Source organism: Juglans microcarpa x Juglans regia, chromosome 2D (genome assembly GCF_004785595.1).
Source record: "Juglans microcarpa x Juglans regia isolate MS1-56 chromosome 2D, Jm3101_v1.0, whole genome shotgun sequence".
In the NCBI taxonomy this organism is placed as follows: Eukaryota; Viridiplantae; Streptophyta; class Magnoliopsida; order Fagales; family Juglandaceae; genus Juglans; species Juglans microcarpa x Juglans regia.
This window is the reverse complement of record NC_054596.1, coordinates 27128089-27153635: the sequence shown is the minus strand read 5'-3', so window position 1 is coordinate 27153635 and position 25547 is coordinate 27128089. Positions and strand designations below refer to the sequence as shown.

The 25547-nt window shown below is 38.3% G+C and overlaps 1 protein-coding gene and 1 long non-coding RNA gene across 2 annotated transcripts; both read left to right on the top strand.

The window, feature by feature from the left end:
* The first annotated feature begins 886 nt into the window (after positions 1-886).
* On the top strand, positions 887-1755 carry LOC121250482. Its single transcript, XM_041149616.1, has 2 exons — positions 887-1497; positions 1630-1755. Exons 1-2 carry the CDS (start codon positions 1019-1021, stop codon positions 1700-1702), a joined length of 552 nt encoding a protein of 183 aa, XP_041005550.1. The 5' UTR covers positions 887-1018; the 3' UTR covers positions 1703-1755.
* A 1323-nt stretch (positions 1756-3078) lies between these two features.
* LOC121249844 lies at positions 3079-20701 on the top strand. The gene is made up of 3 exons (XR_005937656.1): positions 3079-3353; positions 6260-6269; positions 20689-20701. It is a non-coding gene; the product is annotated as an uncharacterized LOC121249844 (long non-coding RNA).
* The last annotated feature ends 4846 nt before the right edge of the window (positions 20702-25547 follow it).

Below are 25547 nucleotides of genomic sequence, written 5' to 3'. Positions count from 1 at the left end.
AGGACTTTTATGGGCCAATCCTTAGAAGCCTTAAACCGAGTGCAAGACTTGGTAGGATAGCCTTCGCCCAAGTATGAGGAAGGCATAAGGCCTTTGGGCTAAGCTTTGTATAGATTTGACTCATGGCCCAATTAGGTCAAGGTAAGCTTTTTAAGCCCCATATTTGTGGATCTTGAGACTTCTCTTAATCCCTCAAAATCTGGAAACAATGCCCCCATTCACTCAAATTCAAAAGCCCATGAACCATGAACCATGAACCCACACTCATGGCCATTTTAAGCCCACAAGGACCAAAACCTTATTTTGCTTCTATTTCACTCTTTAATTTGAAAGCCCAATACACCATACCATGGGTTTCCTCAAGCCCATGTCATTCACTAGATTTCAGTGAGTTTTGGGGTTGCTTTGAATTGGGTTGTGCGAAGCTATTTGAGACATTATTAGGTAATGCCCTTGTGAAACATTAGATAGTGATGTTCATTAACTGCAAGTGTAAATCACAAGTAACACTGCAACGTTGTGTCATAGGTGTAACACCCGGACCTTTTTTTTTTTTTTTTTTTTTTTTTTTTAATAGTTGGACTATGGATTTTATTTATTTATTTATTTATTTTTGAGCTTGATATTTTAGGTTTTTATATTACGAACTTGAGTAGTGATTTTTTTTTTCCTTTTTATTTGGAGATTTTGGCCGTTATTTTTTTTTTTTACTTTGGAAAAAACTTTCGGTTTATGAATATGTTCCTCACACGCACGACTCTAGCACTCCCGCGCACGTACGCTTCTCTTCTCCTCAACTTTAGGGCTTTGTATTTATTTATTTTTTTTGTGTTTCCAATCACCCACGTTTTCACACGTTAACTTCGGTTCACACACATTTCCATTTATGACAACCGCTCACACATATAGACAGACCTCGAACGTCGATGATGGAAATGATCTATAACTTGGACTAGAGTCCCACTACACCTTCCAGAACTCAAGCCGCCTCCCCATTTAGTATCGGCGCAACCCGTGCATGCACAATATCTCCTCGGATCGCAGCTCCACTTCGTCGTGCTCCACTTCGCCGTTGCCCCCTTCTCAACCACCGTGGTACAACTCCCACTGCCCAGCCACCCTGTCTCCTCCTCGGTCAAACAAACACCGAAGATGCCTCTATTTTAGTCCCCGAAAACAGAGCAGGTTTTTCTCTGCTTGCTGCCGTTTGACGCAGCCCAGCCGTGCAGTACCACCAGCCACTGCCATGCCCTTCCTCGGCCAGGCCACCACAAGCCGCCAGTTCCGTCCGTTGACCCATATCCCTCAGCCATTCAATACAGAAGCGCAGCCTTACCAAGCCGCGGGACCTCTGTTTTTGCTTCCCGAAACAGAGCCACCACTTGCAGCTATCTCCAGCACTTTCCCGCTGCCATCAACCACGGCAAGTGTATACAGAAACTACCGACGAGGACTTCCCGTCACCCCAGTCCGCCGCAAGCCGCCTCGGGCCCCAGTAAGCACACGCCGTTTCTTTTATTTTTGTTTTCCTCTTTTCTCTCGGTTTCTCTCCGTCTCTCCCTCACTCTCTCACCGTGTGTTTCTCTCGTTCCTCTCTCTCTCGCTCTCTATCATTTTTTTTCAACTGCTCAAGCGCCGCACCCACCACCGCCGACCTCAGCTAACTCCGAGCGCTGTCGCACGTTCCCTTCCTTCTCGGTGAGTCCCTGCCACCGCTGTTTACTTTTATTCATGTGTATGTTCATCACTAGTTTTTCTTCTTTAGGTGTATTTTTATTTACATATATATATATATGTACGTATATATATATATATATATATATATGTGTAAAGTTTTAACGGGTACTTTCTAGTTTTTAACCTGTTCTCTCAGTTTTAACCTAGTGTTCTTCGGTTGAGAAGTCTTCAGTTTTATTTTTTGGAGTTTATGTTTAAATGAGTTTTGCATTAAGTTTCAATAAATATTATATTTATATTTTAATAATATTTTAATTAAAGGAAGTAAGCCCATTTTTATTTAAGAGAGTTTTTGATGACTTATTTTTTGAAAATTTGTTAGTAACCAATGTATTCTTTGTATTTATAAAATGTTGCTGGTATTTTAAATATTTTGAATATTATTTTTTATTGAGTTTTATAGTTATTTTAATACTTGCTTGATTAAATTCTTATTCAGTACGAATACGTTTTAGTGGATATTGATGGTTTTGGGAAAATGAGGGTATTTTGGACATTATGAGAATTTTAGGTTTTGAGGAATTAAATAGGTTATTTTAGAAGTTTAGGATTAAATATCGAAATAAGTGGTTGACTGGAAATTTACGAGAAATACTTGATTATTTTATAGATGACGATTGTTAATTGTTTGACATTTTGAGGAAATTTCTGAAAAGCTATGAAGTCCAAGTAAGCGGGGTTCATATACTAGTTTTTGCATAAAAGAAATGAAATGAGGTTGACTTTGAAAATATGCATGTTTGTTTGAAAAGAAATATGAAACGACCTCAAATGTTTGTTCTGCACATGCATAAATTCTATATAAGAGAAATTATTTTCTGTCATGACTGATGTAGACATGAGCTAATTTTGTGCATTCTGTTTCTGAACTATGCAAAAAGAGCGAATATGAAAATATAAAAGTTTTTGCTATGAATAAATGAAAATGTTTTGGATTCTGTTTATTTCGAACATGTGAAATGATCTGAAGCTATTCAGTATTTTGTTTTGATATGATGTGTCATCTGAAAACCTTGGCATGAAGTTCTGATTCTGTATTTGAATGTGATCTGGTTCCGATGATATTCCGTTCTGTTTCTGTTAAGGCCCAGCCACGGGTATAATGGTGGTTTATAACCCTACCACGGGGTGAAACATGGAATACGGCTCAGCCACGGGTATAATGGTGGTTTATAACCCTACCACGGGGGTGAAACATGGTATACAGCCCAGCCACGGGTATAATGGTGGTTTATAACCCTACCATGGGGGTGAAACATGGTATTTGTCCTAATGTGATGCTATGAGATGATATGAATATAATGTTTCAGTTTGGATATGCCAAAGGACTTTCTTTTTGGGAACAAGTTTGTTTTCTGAAAATTTCGCTCTGATGTCTTGTAACAAGTTTTGTTTATATATTCTGAAAGAAAATATGTTGTTTCTCCATTCTGAAAGTAAATGTCTTGTTCTGCATATCGAATTTTATAATTGCTTATGTTTACATGCTAGTATATGCTCTCTACTTACTGAGTTGTTGATAACTCACCCCTTATCTCCATAATATTTTTCAGATATTTTGATGGTTCAGCTGAGGATCAAGATTTTGAGGCTTTGGGTGAGATAATTTAAGTATAGTAGCTTGAATCAAATTTTCTATATGATATTGGAAATTTGGATTCTATTTTATTATATTGTTGAAAGGTGAGTTTAAGTGTTAGGAAGTAACTCTCCGACCCGTGCGGGACCGGGGTGTTACAATAGGGCATTGGCATAATCTTTAGGCAATGTCCGCTCGCTTTCATTTTCATCGTACTAAACTCACAAATTTAGGTAAGTTAATCTATAGCGATGGTATCATTTTTTTTATTCTTGATGTTATGATCTATATTTTTAATTTTTATTTGAAAACTTTTATGTTTTAGTTGTATAGTGAGTGTGGTATAATTGGAATTACGTGGTTGGACTGAAATGTGGGTAATGTGTAGTTGATGTGGTGGCTGTGTGGGATTTATAATTGCATGGCTAGTTGGGAATGGTGGAGACCAAGGGTGGAGCGGTGTATTGGTGTTGGTTGTCTTTGATTAAATGCATGTTGGTAAGAGGTAAGTTGTATGGGTTGTGTTTGGCTGTTGGGTTGAGATTTTAGTGGCTGTGTTGGGGCTTAAATGCTAATGGTTTGAGGAATGGACTGTTCGGGTTAAATCTTATGATAGGTATTGAGTTAAAAAGGGCTGGTTTGGGTTGTTATTCAATAAATAATAGCTTACTGGGTTGGTTTATTAAATGTTTGGTATATGTTTTAACTAGGTGGTGATACTGTTAGAGTTCAGACTCAAGGCATAGATAATACACGGAAGTCAGGTAAGCGGCATTCCTATGCTAGGCCTTACAAGAATTGTTTAGACTGATGTTGACTTTCTGAAGATTTTGCATGTTTTGTTATGAAATGAGAACTTGGGAAAAACAACATCAGTCGTTTATTTGCATTACTCATGAAATCTATATGAAAGAGGGAAAATGTTTTCTGACATGCATTGTGTAGACATGAGCTTTATTTTGTCATGCTTTCTTTGAAATGAGAAAAAGGGCAATATTCAAAATCTAAAAATTTGTGTGTTGGTTAGAAAGATGCTTTGACTTTTGTTTTCAATATGTGAGAATCATCTGAATATGTTTTGATACTCTATTTTGTTTTGATATGGCAGATAAAAACCTTTGGCATGGTGTACTGATTTTGTATCTGACTCTGTCTCTGCTCTACTCTGCATTGTTCTGTTCTGCTATGTTTGGGTTGGTACCAAATTCTCTGTCTCTGAGTGCACCCACTTTGAAAGCAAAGTGGTTTTTATGTGGACTTCCCTGTATGCACACTTGGGGCTCCGAGAATAATAAGGGAAAGATTCACCTTTGTCTTTGTCCGGTTTGGCCACCAGGGATAGCACAACCCTATCACAAGGGTTAAACGTGGTCTGTGCTTTGTGAGAAACTCTGTTTTGATTTAATAATGATGCTTAGGTTATGTTATATCAAAGTATTCTGGGTTTTATGTGTCTTAAAACCATCGCTCTGTTACAGTTGAAAACATGTTTTGCTCTGCATGATAACTCTGGAAAATATTTTGTTCTGCACACTGTACTTTATAAATGCTCATGTTTGCACTCTAGTATATATCTTCTGTTTACTGAGTTGTTGATAACTCACCCCTTATCTTCATAATATTTTTGAGATGATGTGGAGGGCAACTGAGGATTAAGAATAGGAAATGTGAGCATGACTATGCTGAGGAGAGGGTGTCGAGTACCTTAGGGTACTACTGTTAAAAGAAAGAATTTTGATGTTTTTTAGATATATTTATGTATTTGGTTTAGTAGGACTTAAGGATTTATCAGTTTATTTTGTTGAAACTACTGGGAGATTGTGGACCCCTTCGTTTATGTTATTATTGTAGTGATGACTTTGTGGAGTTTATAATGTGTCTATTTGGAAAATATGAGATTGTTTACTGTTCATGAAATCTCTGGAGTTTTTAGATGTGTTGGGAGACATGTTTATTAGTACATATAGTAATTCTCCAACCCATCTAGGTATGGGGCATTACAGTGGTAACCCCTTGGTTGACGAAGAACAGTCAACAGGCTTCGAATAGGTTCTTTTTAAAAAATGTTGGAGTGAAATCAAATGTTATGACACCTAAGGCTGGTGAGTGTACACGTTATGAAATTATGATGTTACCTTAAATTACCAATGCATTGAGAATGAGTCTACAGACAACGTAGTTTCAACGTGAGTTGTACTAATGTCACTTACTCACAGTGCATATGGGGAACTGTGACGATACCACATGTTATGATATTACGATTAACTATGAATTGCTAATATTGATGAAACATTATGATTATCTTTACCAGTAAAATGAAAATGTTCTCTGTACAAAAATATGTATCTCAGTTTTCTGAAAATGTTAAGGAATTTCGATGTGAGACACACATTGATTTTTCGCATTTCATATTTATCATTCTTCATGCATAATTTATTTTTATGCATAACTTACTAAGATTTCAAGTAAATCTCACCCATTGTGGACCCATTATCATTCTACTAGATGCCACGTGGCGCTCTCCCAAAGGATTACTTTTCACCCATAAAACTCAAAAGTTTTTATTACGCTATAAAATCTTAAATATTTATATGAGTCAAATAGTGCAATTAATTTTGTAAAATTATACTCCTAAGTGACTCAAATATATGAAACGTAATTTCGTCTCCGTAGTGGATTGGGATCCAATTACTCTAATAGACTAGTACCTAATTGATTGCTCGATTCATGAAATCCTTTTGAGATTTCATGGCATTTCTAAGGTCTAAAGAAATTAATTCTATCAAACTTATTTCGAGATGTTACATCCTCCTATCCTAAAAAGAAGATTTCATCCTCGAAATCTAAGTGTACATACAAAATAACTAACTACCATGACCAAAAGGAGAAGATACTCACATCACTATTGCACGACGCTAGCCGTAGATTCACAAAGTGATGCAGGTGGAGGAACGTCAGAATCCATTGAAGTGTTATCCTGAGGTTGATAATACAATGCATCGTCATCATAATCATAGTACGCAATGTGCAGGATCAACTTCCTGCTCAACCTCATCTTCGTCGTCATTGCTGGGCATATGTCCTTGCTTGAGAAATCATCCTTGGTGCTTCGATGATATCAATGACCCGGATGTCTTGGGCTTAGGGATAGTAGCACGCTCCTCAGTAGCAAGACTCGACTTTGCCTTATCAAGTGGCCTCCTCGAATGAAACTGTCTCTAGTTATCCAAGTGCCTCGAGGGGTGGCGCGGTGGAAATCACTCCTTGTGGGGTAGCGCCTTCTTCTCATAGCTCTTCTCGTCATTGTGTATATTCATGACATGGATTCAATGGTGCTTCCACTTCTCCATCTCCTATTAGTAGGTAGCAATCTTCTGATGCAATGCAATCCTTGTACAAAAAAGGTGAATACAAAGTCGGCTAAGCCGTGTTCACAGACAAAAAAAAAAAAAAGCTACTATATACCCCAAACATATGAGGGTACTTGGCTTTCTTATCAACTTCTTTCTCCCAAGTTGCTTCCTGAACATTATGATTCTGCCACAGTATTTTGACTGGTGAAATCTTGCAATTATGCAATTCCTTCTCTTTCTAATCAATAATCTATACTGGTTTTTCCTCATATGTCAAGTTCGGTTGCAATGGTATGCTCTCGGGATTGACGACTGCTGGAGTCTACTCCCTAGAGCTTTTCTTCAAAGAGGACACGTGGAATGTATTGTGGATTCCATGGAACTCAATTGGTAAATCCAAATGGTATGCAACTACTCCCACTTTCTCCAATATTTTGTACGGTGAACGTACCTTGGACTCATTTCTCCTTTACGCCAAATCGAGTCACTCCCCTCATGGGAAACACCTTCACATAGCCAATCTCTAACTTCAAAGTCCAGATTTATTTTCTAGAGTGAAACTTGCTGCACTTTGCACATTTAGGGCTTCAGAGTGACATCTGCCTTCCAATCACTACACTCTTGCCCTTAAGTGGACCAAAAAATGGCCTTTTCTTTTCCGCACTTTCGCTTGGACAAAAGGCATGGCTCTTTTCCATTTAGAATTAATTTGAGCAGAAAAGCCTCTCTGTTCAACCTTAGAAATGGCAGCATCATTTGCCAACTCTTGGTAATTATCGATTCCAAAACATGCCATTGGCTGCACTCGGTTGTATTCCTCCTTGGAACTCATGCGCTTGCAGCCTCTCAGTTGAAATCACATGAGGTGAAAACCTCCCCAATTCATGAAGTTGGCAAGCTCCACAATCTGTTTGTCTTATACCAGAGATGCAAACTCTTGTGCCTTCTATTGTTTTACTTGATCTGGGAAGAATCTGTTGTGAAACTCTTCCCCGAACCTTCCCCAACTAAAAGCAACCGTGGTTCTAAACTCCTTTGCTAGAAGCCTCCTTCGTGTATCCCACCATATGTCAGCTTCTCCTTGAAGCAAATATTCGGTGTGCAACACTTTCTGGTCTTCAAACCAACCACAAATCTCGAATGTCCAATCGAGATCAATCATCCACTTGTCCACCCTCATGATCCCTTCATTACTAAAAACGTTTAGGTAATGGTACAACAAAAACTATTCATAGGGACACCCCTAATTCAGGTCTATGGACAGGCACTTGTTGTTGTTGTTGTTGTTTGAGCAAGTGTATTTGTAGACAAAGGGCTTCAAGTATTCCTTGTCCATCGCCCATTGAAGGATTCTGTTGTAACGCCTCGATCTTAGAGGTCCAGAGAGTTAGCTCTTAATACTTAATATCAATTCCAATACCACAACTATAAAATCCAAAAAATTCAATAAAATATTAAGTCATTTGCTCAATTCAAATATCCATGTTCCTTCATAGAGACAACAAAGAAATTCTCAATAAAATAAATTAAAAACTCCCTAAAGACTCAATAATATCCTTAACTCATCATATCAAAATAACCGAAAAGAATCAATTTTCTAACTATGACTCTCAAAAAAACACTTGTACTCTCGGGCACTTATTCCTCTACAATCATCAAACCTCTCTAACACTGTTTACTCTTGTTCTCCAGTGAATCTATCAAGACCATCTGAAAAATGTTTGGAAATAAAGGATGAGTTATCAACAACTCAGTAAGCAGAGAACATATGCTAGTATGCAAACATGAGCATTTATAAAGTTCGGAATGCAGAACAAAACAATTTTATTTTCAGAATGCAGAGTCAGAACATGTTATCAAAATATCAGAGCGAAAGTTCGAAAATATTCATAATCAAAATCCCTTTGGCATAGCATAAACTGAAACATCACATCTTATCTTATCATATAATAATAGAGACCATGTTTAACTCCTGTGGTAGGGTTGTGCAAACCCCAGTGGCCAATCGAGCATAAACAAAATGTGAATCTTTCAAAGTACTTTGGCATAACATATATGATTCATTATCATCATCAAATCAGAGCATCATATCAGAACAGAGGTCATGTTTAACCCTCATGGTAGGGTTGTGCATCTGTGGATAACCAAGCAGATGCATGTCAGAACTGAAATAGACTACCACTATTATTTCCCGTGGCAGGGCCATATCATATCAGAACAAAAGCCATGTAAAACCCCCGTGGTAGGGTCTCTAATTGAACAGAGCAGAAACAAAATCCGATATAGAATCAGATAGCCATGCTAAAGGTTTTCAAAAATCACATCTTATCAAATTAGAGCACTGAACAGAATCAGATCATAAAACATAATTTATGCATAGTTTAGAAATAAAATACCAAAAATAAGCCCATGTCTACACCAGTCATGCTAGAAAATACTTTATTCTTAAACAGAATCTCATGAGTAATGCAGAACAATTAACTAAGGTAGTCAAATTTATTTCCATAACAAAACATGAATATTTTTCAAAAATCAAGCTCGGTCCATTTTATTTTTATGTAAAGTCTAGCATAGGAAATCCGCTTACCTGAACTTCTTAGCTTATTAGAAATTCTCCACAGTACTAAATGAAAATCAACGTCACCTATAAAAATGTCATGTAACTCCCATAAATTTCAATCAAACAAGTATTTTGATTCTTAAACTTGAAATACTAAAATAACCTATTTTTCTTAAATGTTTAAAATTCTTTTAACTCTAAAAATACCATCACTTCCCAAATTCATCAATATTCACTTAATTTCTTAGACTAAAATATTAAAACCTAACTTATCTACTATAGAAAACAAACTATAAAGTTTAATACTAGATAATATAATTATCCCCAAATATTTTAAAATGAACCATAATTATTTTTTAATAGACTAAATCATATCTGAAGTGTAAAAATAACATTACACCATTATCGTTTTTCTCTTAAAATAATTCTTTACTTAATAACATGTTAAAATTACTTAAATGATATCTATAATCATAATTAAAATAAAGTTTACTAACACATATAAAAAATGTTAAAACACATTAACACAACTTGCAGTTCAAAGGGTAAAAAAAAAGTAATTAACGATATTAGTGTAAAAATATGGCTGAGAAGCATGCAATTACACTCACGTAAAAACCAAATTCTTTGAATGAAAACAGATGCTATGTATGCGGTGGAGGTTCACCATGGAGAGTGGAGCTATGATGGAATTGGGTGCGGTGGGCGGCGGTGGTCAGGAGTACAACTGAGTGGACTGGGCTGCGCTCGCGTGGAGACCTGTGGTATTACACCCTACCGACACCTTGGCTTGCAATGGGATGCTCTCGAAATGGCCAATAGAGGTGGCCTGCGTTGCTGGTGGGGGCGTCGAGAAGGGTCTGCAGTGGCTATTTACCATGCTTGGAGGAGCAACCGTTTGCTCTATTTTTGGGTTGTAAAAACAGAGGAGGACTTACGATTTTTCAAGGGCTAGGCAATGGCTAGTGACGACGGGGAGAGGGAGAGCTGGAGCTTCTGTGGTGGTCAAGTGGAGGTGGCTCACGGTGTACAACGCAACGCTGAACGAGGGTTGAGCCGGGAATGTGGAGAGGTAGCGGTGGACTGTTAGATTTTCCTGGTGGACGGTCACACAAGGGTTGTGTGCATGGAAGGGATGGCTTCAAAGGGGGTGTGGCTTAGGGATTTCGTTTCATGCAGGGGGTGCGCTTATTATAAATAGGCAATTGAGAACCCAAAATAAAATCTAGATAAAAAGAGACGTGCATGGGAGTGGAATCAAGCATGGCGGCGAAATTGATCATAAACGAATAGTTGGTTTTCATGGTTTAAAACAAACGGGTGAGGGATTGGGTCTTGTGCATTTTCTTGAGTCATGGGGCTCGACTCAATTTCCAAAAATAATCCAACTTGTCCTAGAAAATTCTTGGCTCAATTCTCACCGTGGCCCTTTAGAAAAATAATCATATTATCAAGCCCAATAAAATTTTAATCTGCCAAAATAAAGATTTTAGGCCCGTAGTCTAATAAAAGAAAATACTAGAAAAAAATTAACTAGGCTCTTCATACATATAAATCCAAAAACAAAACTTTTATAAAACGACTTGTTGATAGACTTGGGTGTTACATCTGTTCCTCCTTGTTGTTGTCTCCAACAGGGTTCCTAGGTGCTCTGCCACACACCATGTGTTGCTTCCTAAAACACATGCTTACATGAATGAGATTCAAGTACTTACTATTATACTTCAAAATGAATTCAAGCCTAATAAAAGACTAAAATTCCAATCCTATATTCTGATCTAATTCCTAGGGACATGTGGGTTTACCGAGAGATGTATTGCTTTGATACCATCTTGTATTGCTCTGATACCACCTTGTGAAGCATCGTGACATACAACACAAGGTCACATACCCCTGTTCATAATAGTTAAAGATGCAGTGCACTTAGCATTAATCTAACAGTATGCAATATTCCTAGGGGATAATTTTTTTTAGGAATACACAATGCACCAGAATTTACTATATCCAAAAATATAATCATATTTCATAATTTACATAATCAAAAGTCATAACATAGTTTCAACCAGCCTACACCAAAATAAGTACTGGAGATAGTGCTCCATAACTACAGAAAGGATCCCAAACTACTAAATTAAGTCGTTGAGCCGCTAACGCAGCTCGGCTATAATATCTACAGTCATATCCAGGAAATGGAGCATTGACACAATTAGCTCCTCATCATCTCTTTGTCGTCTATTCAACCTTGTCCAGGTTGTTGGGCGTGGATTCTCCAATTGTTGATACATCGTCTACCATTCCCCCAGAATGGTAGTTGGGACAACCAAGTGAGGTTTTTACAAATCTCAACAAGTATGCTGCTAACCTTGTTTAACACCCCATAGTTAATGTACATCCTCAACGAACCATCTTACTTCTTCACGAACAGCACGAGTACACCGCAAAGGCAAAGAACTCAGATGAATGAATGCCTTCTCTAATAGCTCTTCCAACTACGCTTTTAGCTCCCTTAACTCCATGGTAGCCATACTATAAGGTGCCTTGTTCCCCGGGGAGGTCACAGTTTCCAACTCTATTCCAAATTCAATCTTTCTACTGGGTGCCAATCTGGGTAACTTGTCAACAAAACTTCGTTCCCTACTAACTTATCTACTACCATTGCCAGAAATGCTGATGCACCATTGTAACACCACACTTCCTTACCATATTAGGTTAACTCTTAGGTTAACCCTATATTTTAGAAGGATAGCTCACTTAATTCGAAGAATGCTGACCTTCATTAGGCAAGCGTAGTTTGAATTCTTTCTTCGAGTTTTGTTTCAAATTTTCCGTCTTTGATCATTCATTTCTAGTATTTATTAGCCATACTTGCATTTTTATTGAGCCTTAGTACATGTCACTTTTGTGTGGGGACATGTCAAACCCTAAAACCGTTTCATTTGGCAACCATGTGTACTTTGTGTGCAATGGACCAAAATACCCTTAGCCCAGATTATTTTTAAGGATAATTCTATCTTTAGTCCTATGAATTATCTGTGAAAATCCTTACGGTTGATTTTGGAAAACCCTAGCCAAAACCTTAAATATTTTCAACATGCCGATTTTGCCCTTTGGAATTTCGGCCAACCCTTATTTATTTTATTTTCTCTATATTGGGTAACCTCTCAACCGCCCAATCACCACTATTTGAGCCACCATAGAGGGCACTTGACTACACTTTTCCTAGCCATTAGAAACCAAGGGAATAAGACAAGAGAATAAGACAAAATTGGCTAACCCTTGCCCGAACCCTAACTGCTGATCATTAAGGGCTTAAGCACTGGTATTAATTACACCACCTTTTCTCTCTCCACCACCCACACAAAAACTCTCTCTCTCTCTTTTCCTTTGGTTGGTTCTCTTACAATCTAGACACCATCATGCTAACCTACATGGAGGACCTAAGCTTGAGAGGCATCATGAGACACCACCCAAACCTCCCAATGAGGAAGCACCCATGCCCAGCGCCACCTTCACTTCTTGGGCTATATAAACCCCTCTTCACCTCACTTCACTTCACTTCCTCTCTTCTCTCTAAGTGTTCTTGAGTGTTCTTGAGTGTTCTTAGAGTTTGAGTGGGAAGCTTCATGGGCTCCAATCTTTGTGAGTATTCCCTCTCTTGATCTTAGTTTCCTTATTATTTTTATGTTTAAGGTCTTAGTAGTTATTTTGTTTTTATCATGAGGATCCTTAGTAGTCGAGTTGCATGGGTTAACATTAAATGCATTTTTTGAGGAAATTAGCTATAGCATGATTAATTATGGTATAGTTTGATCATAGGATTATTTATGGAGGTTTAGATTAAGATGAAAAACATGCCATGACTATTTTTAAGTTCTATCGTGTTTTGATCATCAAAGCATGTATGGTTCGACTTTTAATCATGCTTCATTTGAGGAAATTAGCTTATTTTACTTAGGCTTGAAATGTGAGCATTTAGAAAGCCTTCTGATTGGGATAAGAGGAATGCATGATAATTAGCATGTCAGTGGTAGGATCATACCATGCATCATTGAGGTTTAGTTAGCATTGAAGGATTTCATTTAGGCATGACTAAGTGTCGGGATGAACTTGCTCAAAGTTAGGTCTTAAGCATGTCATTGAGGGTTTTAGTGAGCATATATGTAACGCCCGTCCTTGTGGTGAGACTTTTTATAAAATGATTTCAGAAAGGACGAGGGGAATTACCGTTCGATTTAAAACTTTTTACTTGCATACCCAGGGTGCAAGACTCTACGTTTATAAAATAAAATGTGCTTTTAGAATAAAAGAGGTTTACAGCGGAAAACATTAATCTTACAATAAAAAGGTCTCTCGTACAATTAAAACTCATGCCTAGACTTCTGTGCTCTTCCCCATGGGCCGTGTCCGTCCTGATCATTCAGTTCCTGTGGGGCGAGGGGAAGGGACATGTATAAAAACTAAAATGAGTCGATGACTCGTAAGCATTACTTCATACAATTAAAATATAACAACATAGGTTTTCATTCATGCATTCATCATTCATACATACTATACGTACATGCGGGCTTGCATACATGCGTTCTTTTGAAAACATCATTGGACGGAGTTTTCTTTTAAAAAGGGGCTTTTCTTTCGTAAAATGTGTCCCCCGTCAGTGCCTTCATTTCTTCAAGAGTGCGGTGCATTCATGCGTTTATGCGTTCATACGTTCATACATACTTTCTTATCACTTTCATAAGCCAGTACACACTGTTACGCCCTGTGTGTTGGGGTTAGCGGTCTTCGTTTGGACCCGGACTCCGCTCGTGGCAACGGGTTGGGAATCCATTTTCAGTCAGGGGGCAGCACTGGGTGCACTTCCGGTACTACTTACCCGTCATTGCAATCTGCCCATTCATTGGTACCCTTTGCATTCATTCATGTGGCTGTTACGTATCTTCATACATTAAAGCATTCATTCGTTCAGTCCTTTTCATTTAACAGTTCAGTTCATGGAAAAACATCGTTTAAAACATGGGCTTAAACGTCGTCTTTCATGGCATCCATAAGCATCACCTCATGGCATTCATAAAAGCATCGGTTCGTAGGATCCATAAAAGCATCCGTTTTCATATATCTCTTTGCTTTTCATTTATTCATTCATGCCAGCTCTAAAGAGCTGGAGCTTTCATTCTTTTCTTTCTTTTATTTTACAGTCCTTTCATGGGAAAACATTCTTTTTCATGAGAAAACATCGTTTGGGGCGTAAGCCCGAAAATCTTCTTTCATGCATTTTCAACAGTTCATGGATTTTCTTAGAAAATACATACAATAGATACAGCGTATAGTCATCCATTCACATGCGTACAATTAATACTTTGGGTGTGTAAACAGGAGTTGCCGAGGAGGGGCCGTACATACGTATACCTTTGAACACTCAGCATTTTCTTTTGTAAAACGTTTTTCGTGTCTTTTTGTAAAGCATCGTAAAGAAAAGCGTTTCATTTTCATTTCTTTATATTTTAGAAAACTCTAGAAGAGTATGAACGCAATACTTACCTGGACTCCATGCTACTTGCATATCATGCAATCCATTCATGTGCGTGTCAGATGACAACCTACATGCATACACATAACCTTAACGTCATTCTCTATCTAATGCATAAGCAACTTAAATTATAAATAGAGTTACACTTCACTTGGAACACTCTCCTTCTACCTCATGCTCTTACATACCCTTTACTATGCTAAACCCTTCGGGGACCACTTACGGTCACCACATCTTACAACTCAAGGTCTTGCCTTGAGTGCTCATCTACTAAAGTGAACCCATGATTCACCTTAGGATTAAGACACTAAGACCTTCGTCTTACTCTTCTTACTTGCCACATTCCGACGCATGATTCCGACCGATGGAATCATGCATCCCAATCCTAGATAATACACCCATCACTATCTCCATGCACCTTAGCTCACACTAAATCTTCATTCCCATCCATACAAGCCACACGGTTCTAAGCTAACTCTAAGGTTTAAGCATCGTGTAACTGTGCTAAGGACATATTATCCATTACATATGGTGAATCCATCCGGCACATGTGTCTAACCAGATACCAACCTTCTCTTAACCCGGCTAGCATGACTCTTCATGCTACTCGTCCCTTTTGACAGTTTATCCCAACACTTAACGCAACAAGACTCCATTCACAACCACGCCTTATGTCATGTCATATAGCTCGAGACTACTCACAAGCTACACCGTGACCTTGTCACATCACCTGACATCCCACTATGCCATTCTTATGCCAACTCTTAACTCATCATGAGTACGGTTCCTCACGTACTCCTATCACATCGTGACATCTCGTCACGATCCCACTGCGTCATTCCTACACTAACTCCTCACCCGTCATAAGCACGATTGCTGGTAACCATGTCACTTCGTGACATTCCCCAGTCATGCTTCCACTGCCCACTCTTACACTTGTTCTACTATTTCACCCATACTTCCAGCCATATGTCAATTACGGTGACACCTGTCACCTCAGACTATAGGCCACATCACAGTTACTTCGGCACACCATTCCATAGTTCCTGACACTATTCATCACGTTCCACGCCCATCAATCACACAACCATCCTTATCTCTATGACACGCCACACGGAGTGTCGCTGCCTCGTGGAGTACACTCCATGTATACTCCATTTTCACACGCTACCACATACCACCATTACGGCATACGCGCCACATGGTGCATTGCTCCACTACATGGAGTATACTTCTCGTGTACTCCCTTCATACACGTTACGTCACATCACCACTATGGCATACCCACCATATGGTACATCACTCTACCACATGGAGTGCACTCCACGTGTACTCCCTTCACACACGCTATGCCACATCACCACTATGGCATACCCGCCATATGGTGCATCACTCCACAACATGGAGTACACTCTACGTGTACTCTTCCCATTCCACAATACGCCAAGAGGGTATATTTTACATATACTCTCCTTATCCCACACTACACCACACACAGAGTACACTCAGCGTGTACTGTTCCCATTCCACATGCCACGTCACCAATACAACACATACTTCACAACCACAACAACACAGTCCACAACACTTCATAGCACACTTTCCAACTACCCCCAATACTTCACAGCGCACTACACAAATATGCCCAACACTTCACTACACAGAACATCCCAATACAGCGAACTCCACAATACTAACAGCACAATCCACAACCTAATCAGCTAATTAACATCTAACATGAATAACGAGAGATATAGGGTTATACCATTGATATGATAACTCGTGCGTTGCTTGCTGATCATCACAATCGATGATGTCAGAAGGGTCGTACGTGGCAGCTAACCCACGTACGGTGGCTGTTTGGGCGTTTAGATAGCTAAGTGTGGTCTTGGAAGGGCTTGTGGTGGCCTTGTGATGGTGGCAAGGAGTGTAACACGGTGGATCTAGCCGTGTACAGTGAAGGTCAGCCACGCGCAGTGGCTGTCCATCAAGTGCAGTGGCTACCCACCACATAAAGTGGTGGTTTGGACTTAGGGTTCAGCTAAGGGAGGTCAAGGAAGGCTATTGGTGGAGTTGTGGAGGGTCGGTGGTGGTGGCATGGCGGTCCACGGTGGTGGTGAGAGGAATGGTCGTATGAGAGGGAGAGATCCTGTGAGAGAGTGAGGGAAAGTGTGCATGCATGGGTGGCAGATTGGGGCCAAAGGTGGTTGGGATGGGTTAGAGGTGGCCTGAGGATGCCGGAGAGGGTGGTCACATGCCGTGGGTGGCGGCGTACGGTGGTGGAGGGTGAGAAACCCGTGTGGTGGAGGAGTCCCGTGTTGTGGATCTAGGGGAGGCTATCAGTCATGGGTCGAAGGGAGGAGGAAGGGGGAGACCAGGAGGAGCTCATGGTGGTGTCCGGTGGCCAAGGTGGTCGCGCATGGTGGTGCTAGGGATGTGCACAGTGAACCCGTGCATGGGTAAGGTTGTGTACGTGCAGGTGGAGAAGGTGGCTGCATGGAGGAGGCCGAGCTCTCTGGATGGTGATGGCCGGTGGGAGGAGGAGCTACCGTGGAGGTGGTGGCCCCGAAGGAAAGCGCATGGCGGCACAGCAATATCAAGCCCATTCGGGCTATGCACTGTCGAGGGAGAGGAAGAGAGAGCGTGAGAGAGAAAGGCCGGCATGGGAGAACTCATCGAAGGGTGGAGGTGCCAATGGAAGGGGCGGTGAGGCTCATCGGTGCACGGTGGAGCTAGGCTAGGCAGTGGAGGAATCGGGCATGGGAGGTGTCATGCAGTGCAAGCCGAAGGAGAGAGAGGGGGAAGGGAAAAGTGAGGGAGAAAGAGAGAGCGGCTGGGGTTTTATCCTAAAACCCAACGTCTGGAGATCTACGCAACGATCTAACGATGAGAGATTAAAACACTTATTTGAAAATACATAAACAGTAACTTAATTAAAAGCACTTAGAGGAATTAAGGTAAAATATTATTTAAATTAACTTTAGTTTATAAAATAATATTCCTTCATCATTAATAAATGATGAAGTCTTATTTAATATCTTTGAAAGAATAAAACCATTTAATTAATTAAAGTTTTCAACATAATTTAAATCTCATAATATTTTAAATAACTGAAATCATTTTAATAATAATATTAAAATGATTCCTGACAATTATAATATTTTTGGAACTCTTCAAGAATATTATAATTGTCGTATTTAAAATCAAGCTTAGTTTAATAATACTGGAAATACTCCTTATAAATATTTTCAGTACATTTAAAACATTGGGCGTGCCTTAGAAGTCACCTAATATCTTTTGAAACACACCATCAATGTTCGGCACGCATGATGAGGCTCACAGTCGTTAGAGAGAAGGGCATAATGTTACATAATTTCCGCCCTCAGAATTTACTTACGTCAGAAAGAAGAAGCCTTACGTCAGAAAGAAAGAATGTACGTCAGAAGGAAGGAGCGGGGTGTTACAATATACCTTTGAGGATTTTTGGTTCGCATGCATTCATAAGGACCATTAGTGAGTTTATTTAGGCATCGACTAGAGTGCATGCCATGCATTTCATGAGATAGGTTATCGAAGTTTCAAAGGTTTAGATAGCATGTATCATTTATGTAACAACCCACTAGAAATTCACTAGTGGAATTTCTATTGATTTTAGTAACCTCATGAAAACTCCATAAGTTTTTACAAATTAACCAATTGTGCAGGTTTTAGTCTGTCAACATAGTCAGTGTTATCACTCACTATGATGCTAGAAATATGAGTTTAATTATTTGAGATCGTTAGAAGTGTCAGAATGTGTTTTGGTCTACGCCATTAGACTCATTTGATTATTTAAGATTTTATGGCGCAATAGCCAATTTTCATAATTTCAAATGAAACGGTTGTTCGAAATTGTGAAATTATTTTTAGGGGCACTTCGGGGTTGAATTTAGGTAAACGATTTTCACTACAGGTTAATCTGAATATTTAGGATTTCTCAGTACTAACTTTATTATGCATTTCTTCAGAGTGAATAGTAACCTCGATAAGCACACCCAGCGCAGTATTTTCAAAATCACAGTGTGGAATGTCCAAATTAGATTAGAAAAGTTTTATTTGGACAATTGGCAAGATCTTAGCCACACATAGTGAATAATATTAGACACTTGGCACCATGAGGAACCATTAGATGGATTTGTGAAGGAAGTCAAGGTGTGAGATCATGCAACCTAAGCAAAACTTTGTTTCATCTGATCAACCAAATTGTGCCAGACCAAAGAGGGTTTCAACCCTAGCAAAACCCTAAATGGTTGGAATCCAATTGAAATCCCAAAAACTTGATTGAAACCAAAACCCTAAACGGTTTTCCCAAACCCGAAAGTTGGCCTCCAAACCCTTTTTAATCCGATTTCTAGCATTGTGTTTAATCATTTGATTAAATCACTTCCACATGCTATTAATCAAATCCTTGCTATGACATCATTATCCAACCTTTTAAACCTTGGAATTTTGATTGGGCCAAGAAAAATTGGTTTTGGGGTTAATAGCATCTCAAACCCTAACCAAACCCCCTTTAAACCCCAAATTGAAGCCACTTGGGTGGGGTCCACCAAGGCCCACGAATTTGGCCACCTTGGTAAAGCTTCTTGAAGAAATTTCCTCCCCCACGTGGCAGACCATCCACTGCCATTGGCTGCACCCATTAGTGCCTTGATGTGAAGGAGAAGTTCATTCCATCAACCTCCATTTCTCACAACTGCTGCAGACAGTACTTTGCCCTCATTACTCTCCACTTTATGTCACATAGCCAACTCCAATCAAGGGTCTTTCAAGCCTATAACTTCCCCCTCCAGGAGTCTAAAGTCGTGCAAGGTACACTTCTCTCCATTTTATCACTTCTTCCCCCCTTTCTTAGAGAGAAACCCAAAAGAGCTCTCTCGGGCAGATTTTTAGGTCTTTTTGCGTGGCCATTTTCGACTCTTCGTATGTGTTTTCTCACGATGAATCCTCATAAAAATTGTTCATATTTGAGTCTGTTTCCATGGATATCTTATTAGTCTCATTACATGCTCATTTGGTCGGTCAAAAATATTTTTAACCATGGAAAGGTCATTCTGGGGTGAAATTGGAGAGTATGTTATGTTTTGGAATTTTTGACTAAGCTAATGGATATATCTTGGTCCGAAACTTTTATGGAGTGTTGTTAGCATGTCTTTATGAATTTTCATTGAGGTTTTGTTGCATAAATAAAACTTTTGATGACATATTTCCTTAGATTTAGAAACTTGAAAACTGGAAGTGGAAGAGCAGTTTTTGTTTTGTGAAAGTTGGAATATTTCGTGGTTTGATCTTATTCCAAAGGCTTTGATATTTTCATATGATGACCCTAAGCCTCCTATATACATGTTAGGATGTTATTTTTAAGATATTTAGTATTAGTTTTAAAGGTATGAGTTTTCTATGCAAGAGGATTTCGGTTAGGCCTAAGATTTGATGTGTTTGGGTAAGATCTATGTTTTATTGAGTTTTAGCCATGTGATTTTAAGTTTGATGGTTGGATCTTCTTTAGGACACATTTTTAAACTATGAGATGTTTTAGTTTGAAGATCACATGTGTTTAAGCCATGGATCAAGAGATTGATCAAAGTTAGTGGGGAGAAAATTTTCTGTTTTGGACTAAGTTTAAAACCAAAAACTCCAAGTGTTGTTTTGTGATTTTTGGTGGCTTTTGTTTGATGATTTAAAGCATGTTTGACCTTAAGATGATGTTATGAGTGTGTTAGAAGTAAGATTTGTTTTTTTGGAATTCTTGGAGATGTTTTTATTAAGGTCAAAACTTGTGACTTAAGGTGTTTACTTTTTGTTAAAAAGGTTTAGGTCCTTTTACAAAAAGTTTGGTGTTGATGATTAGTTTTTTTCTTAATGGATATTTTAAGTGTGTTTTTAAACTTAGAATAGGAAGTTTTTTGTTACAAAACTTTGGTTTAATCAAGGGTTTTGATGATAGAAGAAATTGCAACCAAAATCTAGAGAAATGGCCTATGAATGTTTCGGCCATTGTGAGTTTTCTATAGTTGTGAATAGTTTTAAATTTTTCTGAGTTGATATTTGAGTCTAGGACGAAATTTACATGAGGAATGTAAATTTTGGTAATTTTTTGAGTTAGGATGTGAAATCCTTAAGTTATGGGTAAAATTGTCATTTTCTCACATGTAGAGGGTAAAATGGTAATTTTAGTCTAAGTTGTCTCTTTTCACATTTCTAATTGTTAGTAATTATAGTTCCAACTTTTAGAATACCCTCTTACAGTTCCTCATGTTTTGCACTTTATTCTCGTAGAACGCGACGATCGAGGTAAGTTAGCTCTTAACTTACTTTCAGTTTACTGTGTATGTGTGATAGGTAAGGGAACTACAGTTTATGTTCGTATGTTGTTATATATGCCATGCCATGCCATATCATCACATGTTTATCTATTACACGAATTATTTTGTCACATGTTACTATATGTTGCATGTATGTCACATTACGTATTCCATTTGTTACATGTATATCATGTCACATAATATTCACTGTCACATATTATGCCATGTTACAAAATATTGTTTGTTACATGTTATGCCATGTCACGAAATATTGTTTATTACATGTATGCCATGTTATGAAATATTTTCTGTTACATTTATGTCTCGAAGTATGTCATGTCTGTCATCTTACGTTCATGTCACATTACGCTACGTCAAGACTTTTGTCTTTTATGTCACGTTCATGTCATATCACGTTACGAGATGTCATGTATGGCAGTTAAGTTATTCATGTCAATCATGATCCTAAGTGTTAGGATAGGGTAATATCCTATTAGAACTCCTTTGTTCACACTGGAGTGTCTAAATAGGTGTAAAATTTTCTGGGTTTATGAAGTACAGTCAACAAGTTGCGAATGGTGCCTAACTAGCTGGTCACCGGAGCTCGCCAGACACTAACGCCAATGGAGCCACACTTTATGTTACGTGTGTCCACAGCAAGTGTGGCACAAACAATTCATGGGGCCACAACAACTGTGGAGCATACACTACGTGAGATACAACAATTGTGACATGTAGAATACGTGGGGCCACAATAACTATGGAGTACGTATTAACGCACTCACAACTGGTATAGACACCTGTGTTGTGATGCGGTAATCGGCAGAGACACATAACTCAAGGGGACCCATGTAGCACCCGATGGTCACTTTTATTAATTAAGTATATTGAATAAGATTCCAAGTTCATGTATTTCACATTCAAGTCATGTTTCATGTTATGTTATGTTCAAGTTTACGTTCATGTCAAGTTTCAAGTTTATGTCAATCATGGTAACCCCATGAGATAAGAATACGCAAGCATGGTAACCCCATGAGATAAGATTACTCAATCATGGTGACCTCATGAGACAAGAATATGTTTTAAGTTCATATTTATGTCATGTTATGTTCATGTTCATATTATGTTCAAGTTCATGTTCATGTTATGTCATGTTCATGTTATGTCATGTTTCAAGTTCACGTTTATATTATGTTATGCTCAGGTTCATGTTATGTTCAAGTTCATGTCCAAATTATGTATGTTTACGTTCATGCTATGTTTCAAGTCCATGTTATGTTTTAGTTCACATTCATGTTATGTTGCTAGTCTATGTTATGTTTTAAGTTCACGTAGATGTCATGTCACGTCAAGCTAAGTTTCAGTTTTAGTTCAAGTTATGTCATTTATGCCATGCTATATATCAAGTTATACTATGCTTACTTATGACTTTGATTATGCATTCATGCTTTTACTACCATGCATGTATCATTAACCTGTGTGGAAGTTTCCTGTTAACTTGATGAGATTTGTAATCAAATCTCACCATAGTAGTTCCAACTACATTCTCTCGAATGGTAGGCAATGTGTCAGGATCAGAGTAAGGAGCAGACACTGGCAGTCTGGAGGAGGTTGACTAGACGCCGTAGACGTAACATGGAGCTTGCAGCCTCCATAGTTAGGTCTTTGGATAGTATTCCGGCATCATTAGTCGAGTTACGCGAGTTACTCAACGAACTAGCCCAATAGTGCATTTTGGCAATGTAATTATGGAGCTAGGTCTCCGTTATTTTGAGATTACAGTCTTTTGATACCCATGTTGTAATCGTGGATGTTTTAAGTATGCATGATTTATGTTTTAACTATTTGGGATATTATAAATTTGGTGCATAATATTGCTAAAAAAAAAATTATCCACTGCAAATATTGCATAATATTATATGCATGTTAGGAACATTACATCTTATATGTCATGAACAGGGCAAGTAATCTTGTGTTGCATGTCCCGACATTTCGGATGTTCGTCCGATCCCAAGCGGAATCTAGGGGCGTCACAATTTAGACGTCTAAGGGCATTTTCGTAACTTTCCTTTTAATGTCAGTATTTATTTTCCTCAAGTTAGTTAGATTCTAACTTAGCATAATTTATTTCACAGCGAGTACTTCGCTTACAACTCCAGTAGTCTGTAAGTTGGCCTCTTACATACATCTTGATCTATTATTTATGAATTATTAATAAATGTCATTTTTATAATTGTCATCTTTACATTAATTAATATATCATTGTTTGCATCCAAACATAATTTTTGTGCCACTCATGCATTTCATGAAAATCATTCTTTTTCGAAAGCCTTTACAAGAAAATTATTTTATCACAACCCCAAAGGTTAGGATAGGGAAGTATTATAGTGGAACTCCGTTGTCCACTTTGGAGTGATTAAATATGTAGTGGCAACCCCTGAGTTGACGAAGAACAGTCAACAAACCTCGAATGGGTTCTTTTTAAACAATGCTAGAGTAAAGTCAGATGTTACGATACCTAATGCTGGTGGGTGTACATGTTATAATTTTTAAGATGTTAAATTATGTTATATTACCAATGCATTTAGAACGAGTCTATACACAATGTAGTTTCAACATGAGTTGTACTACGGTCACCGGTATGTACTCACAGTGCATATGGGGAACTGTGACAATACCACACGTTACGTTATCCACGATTTTTATTAAGTTTTATGACGAAAATGAAATTATGTTCTCTATAAGAAAATGTGCATCAAAATTCTATTTCCCAAAAAAATCTAAATGGGAGTCAAGTACAATTTTTTTCTGCATTTGCATGCATTTCATGTTTATCATTCTTCATGCATAGTCTATCTTTGTGCAAGTTGGTAGTTTAACTAGCTTAGATTTTAAGTAAATCCCACCCCATATGGATCCACTGTCATTTCATTTGAAATGATAAAAGTTGTAGATGCAGATGGACCCAATGGACTAGTGGATCAAGAGGATTGAGGAGGAATCAGATGTCGACAAGAGACTTGATCTTATTATGATATTTCTAGGCCTAACCGTTCGTGCTATAGAACGTATGAAGCGACTAGTTTAGATCCATTTGGAGAACTAAATATTTCTTACTTTTTGAAACTTATGGTTCAATCTCTATTATTAGGATAATTTAGTTATTCTAGCATAAGTTCATTACCACCTTTATTTTTCGTTGCGATTATTGCATACTGCTAGTTGCATATCTAGGATGCATTGCATGTTAGCTATTAGGTATGAGGGTATTTAACATTGTGTTACATGTCCTGACACTCTAAGTCTCCGTTACACCCCAAGGAAGGTTTGGGGGCATCACAACCATTTTCGATACACCTTATGGCTTGTAAAGCTGACATCACTAGAGAGGTGGCTTTAATCAAAGTCCCCACATAACTAACCCTACCCTCATTTGGGAGTTCAAACACAACTTTCCTCTTCTGACAATCTATCTTAGCATTGTGTTGAACTGACAATCCATCCCCAAAATCGCAACTCCTTAACTACTTGGTTACAAGCTACATATTCCCATCTGAAATCATCACTACTACTTTATAGGGTAACAACTCGGTTTGCAAACTAGATATCTATGCAAACATTGTAGACACAAAATACTGCATGCGCCTGAATCGAATAGTGCACAAGTTATGAATCTCAACAGATTGACATTCCCTAACATTGACAATAGAGTAGTACTACTATTAACAGTAATTCTACCAATCTCATCTAGCTTAATGACACAAAAGGTCTTAGAGAAATATCGGGAATGACTCCAACTTCTTCCATTATTGGAGTGTCAACATCTACATCTCCCAGGGTGACATCGTACACTCGTGCTTATATGTGGGATTGCGACTTTGGCTTGTTGTCTATGTTGGAAGTGGCTCCACTGCCCTGAGCTACGTTGGGGCACTCTCTAATCATATGGTCGGGCTGTCGCACATGAGATAGACCCCGACTGTGTAACGACAATCTCTCGCATGATACTTGTCGTACTTCACTTTGAACATGTTCATTAGTCAAACTTAGTTGATAGAATGTTTGACTAACAACAAAAATCGCAAAACTCAACAAATGAAATTCAGTTTACAAGAAAATCATAGAAACCGAAACTTACATACTTTTGACTTGAATCATATAGATTAAATCCTTGATTTACGTGAAATAAATCTTGAAACAATACATCCATATACCTCACATGCAAGTTCTAATTTGATCTAAAAATCAAAACTAGCATATCATAGCAAATGATCACACCAAAACATCACTAGATCTGGGAGCCTCTAAATCATGCTTAAAATCATACTCTTTGCATGTTTGTCAAAAACCTATCAAAGACCTAAGTCATAAAGATGTAGGAAAACCAACTAAATCCATAGATATAAGAACAAGATTTATAAAAATAAAAACCATAGATTCAAGATCC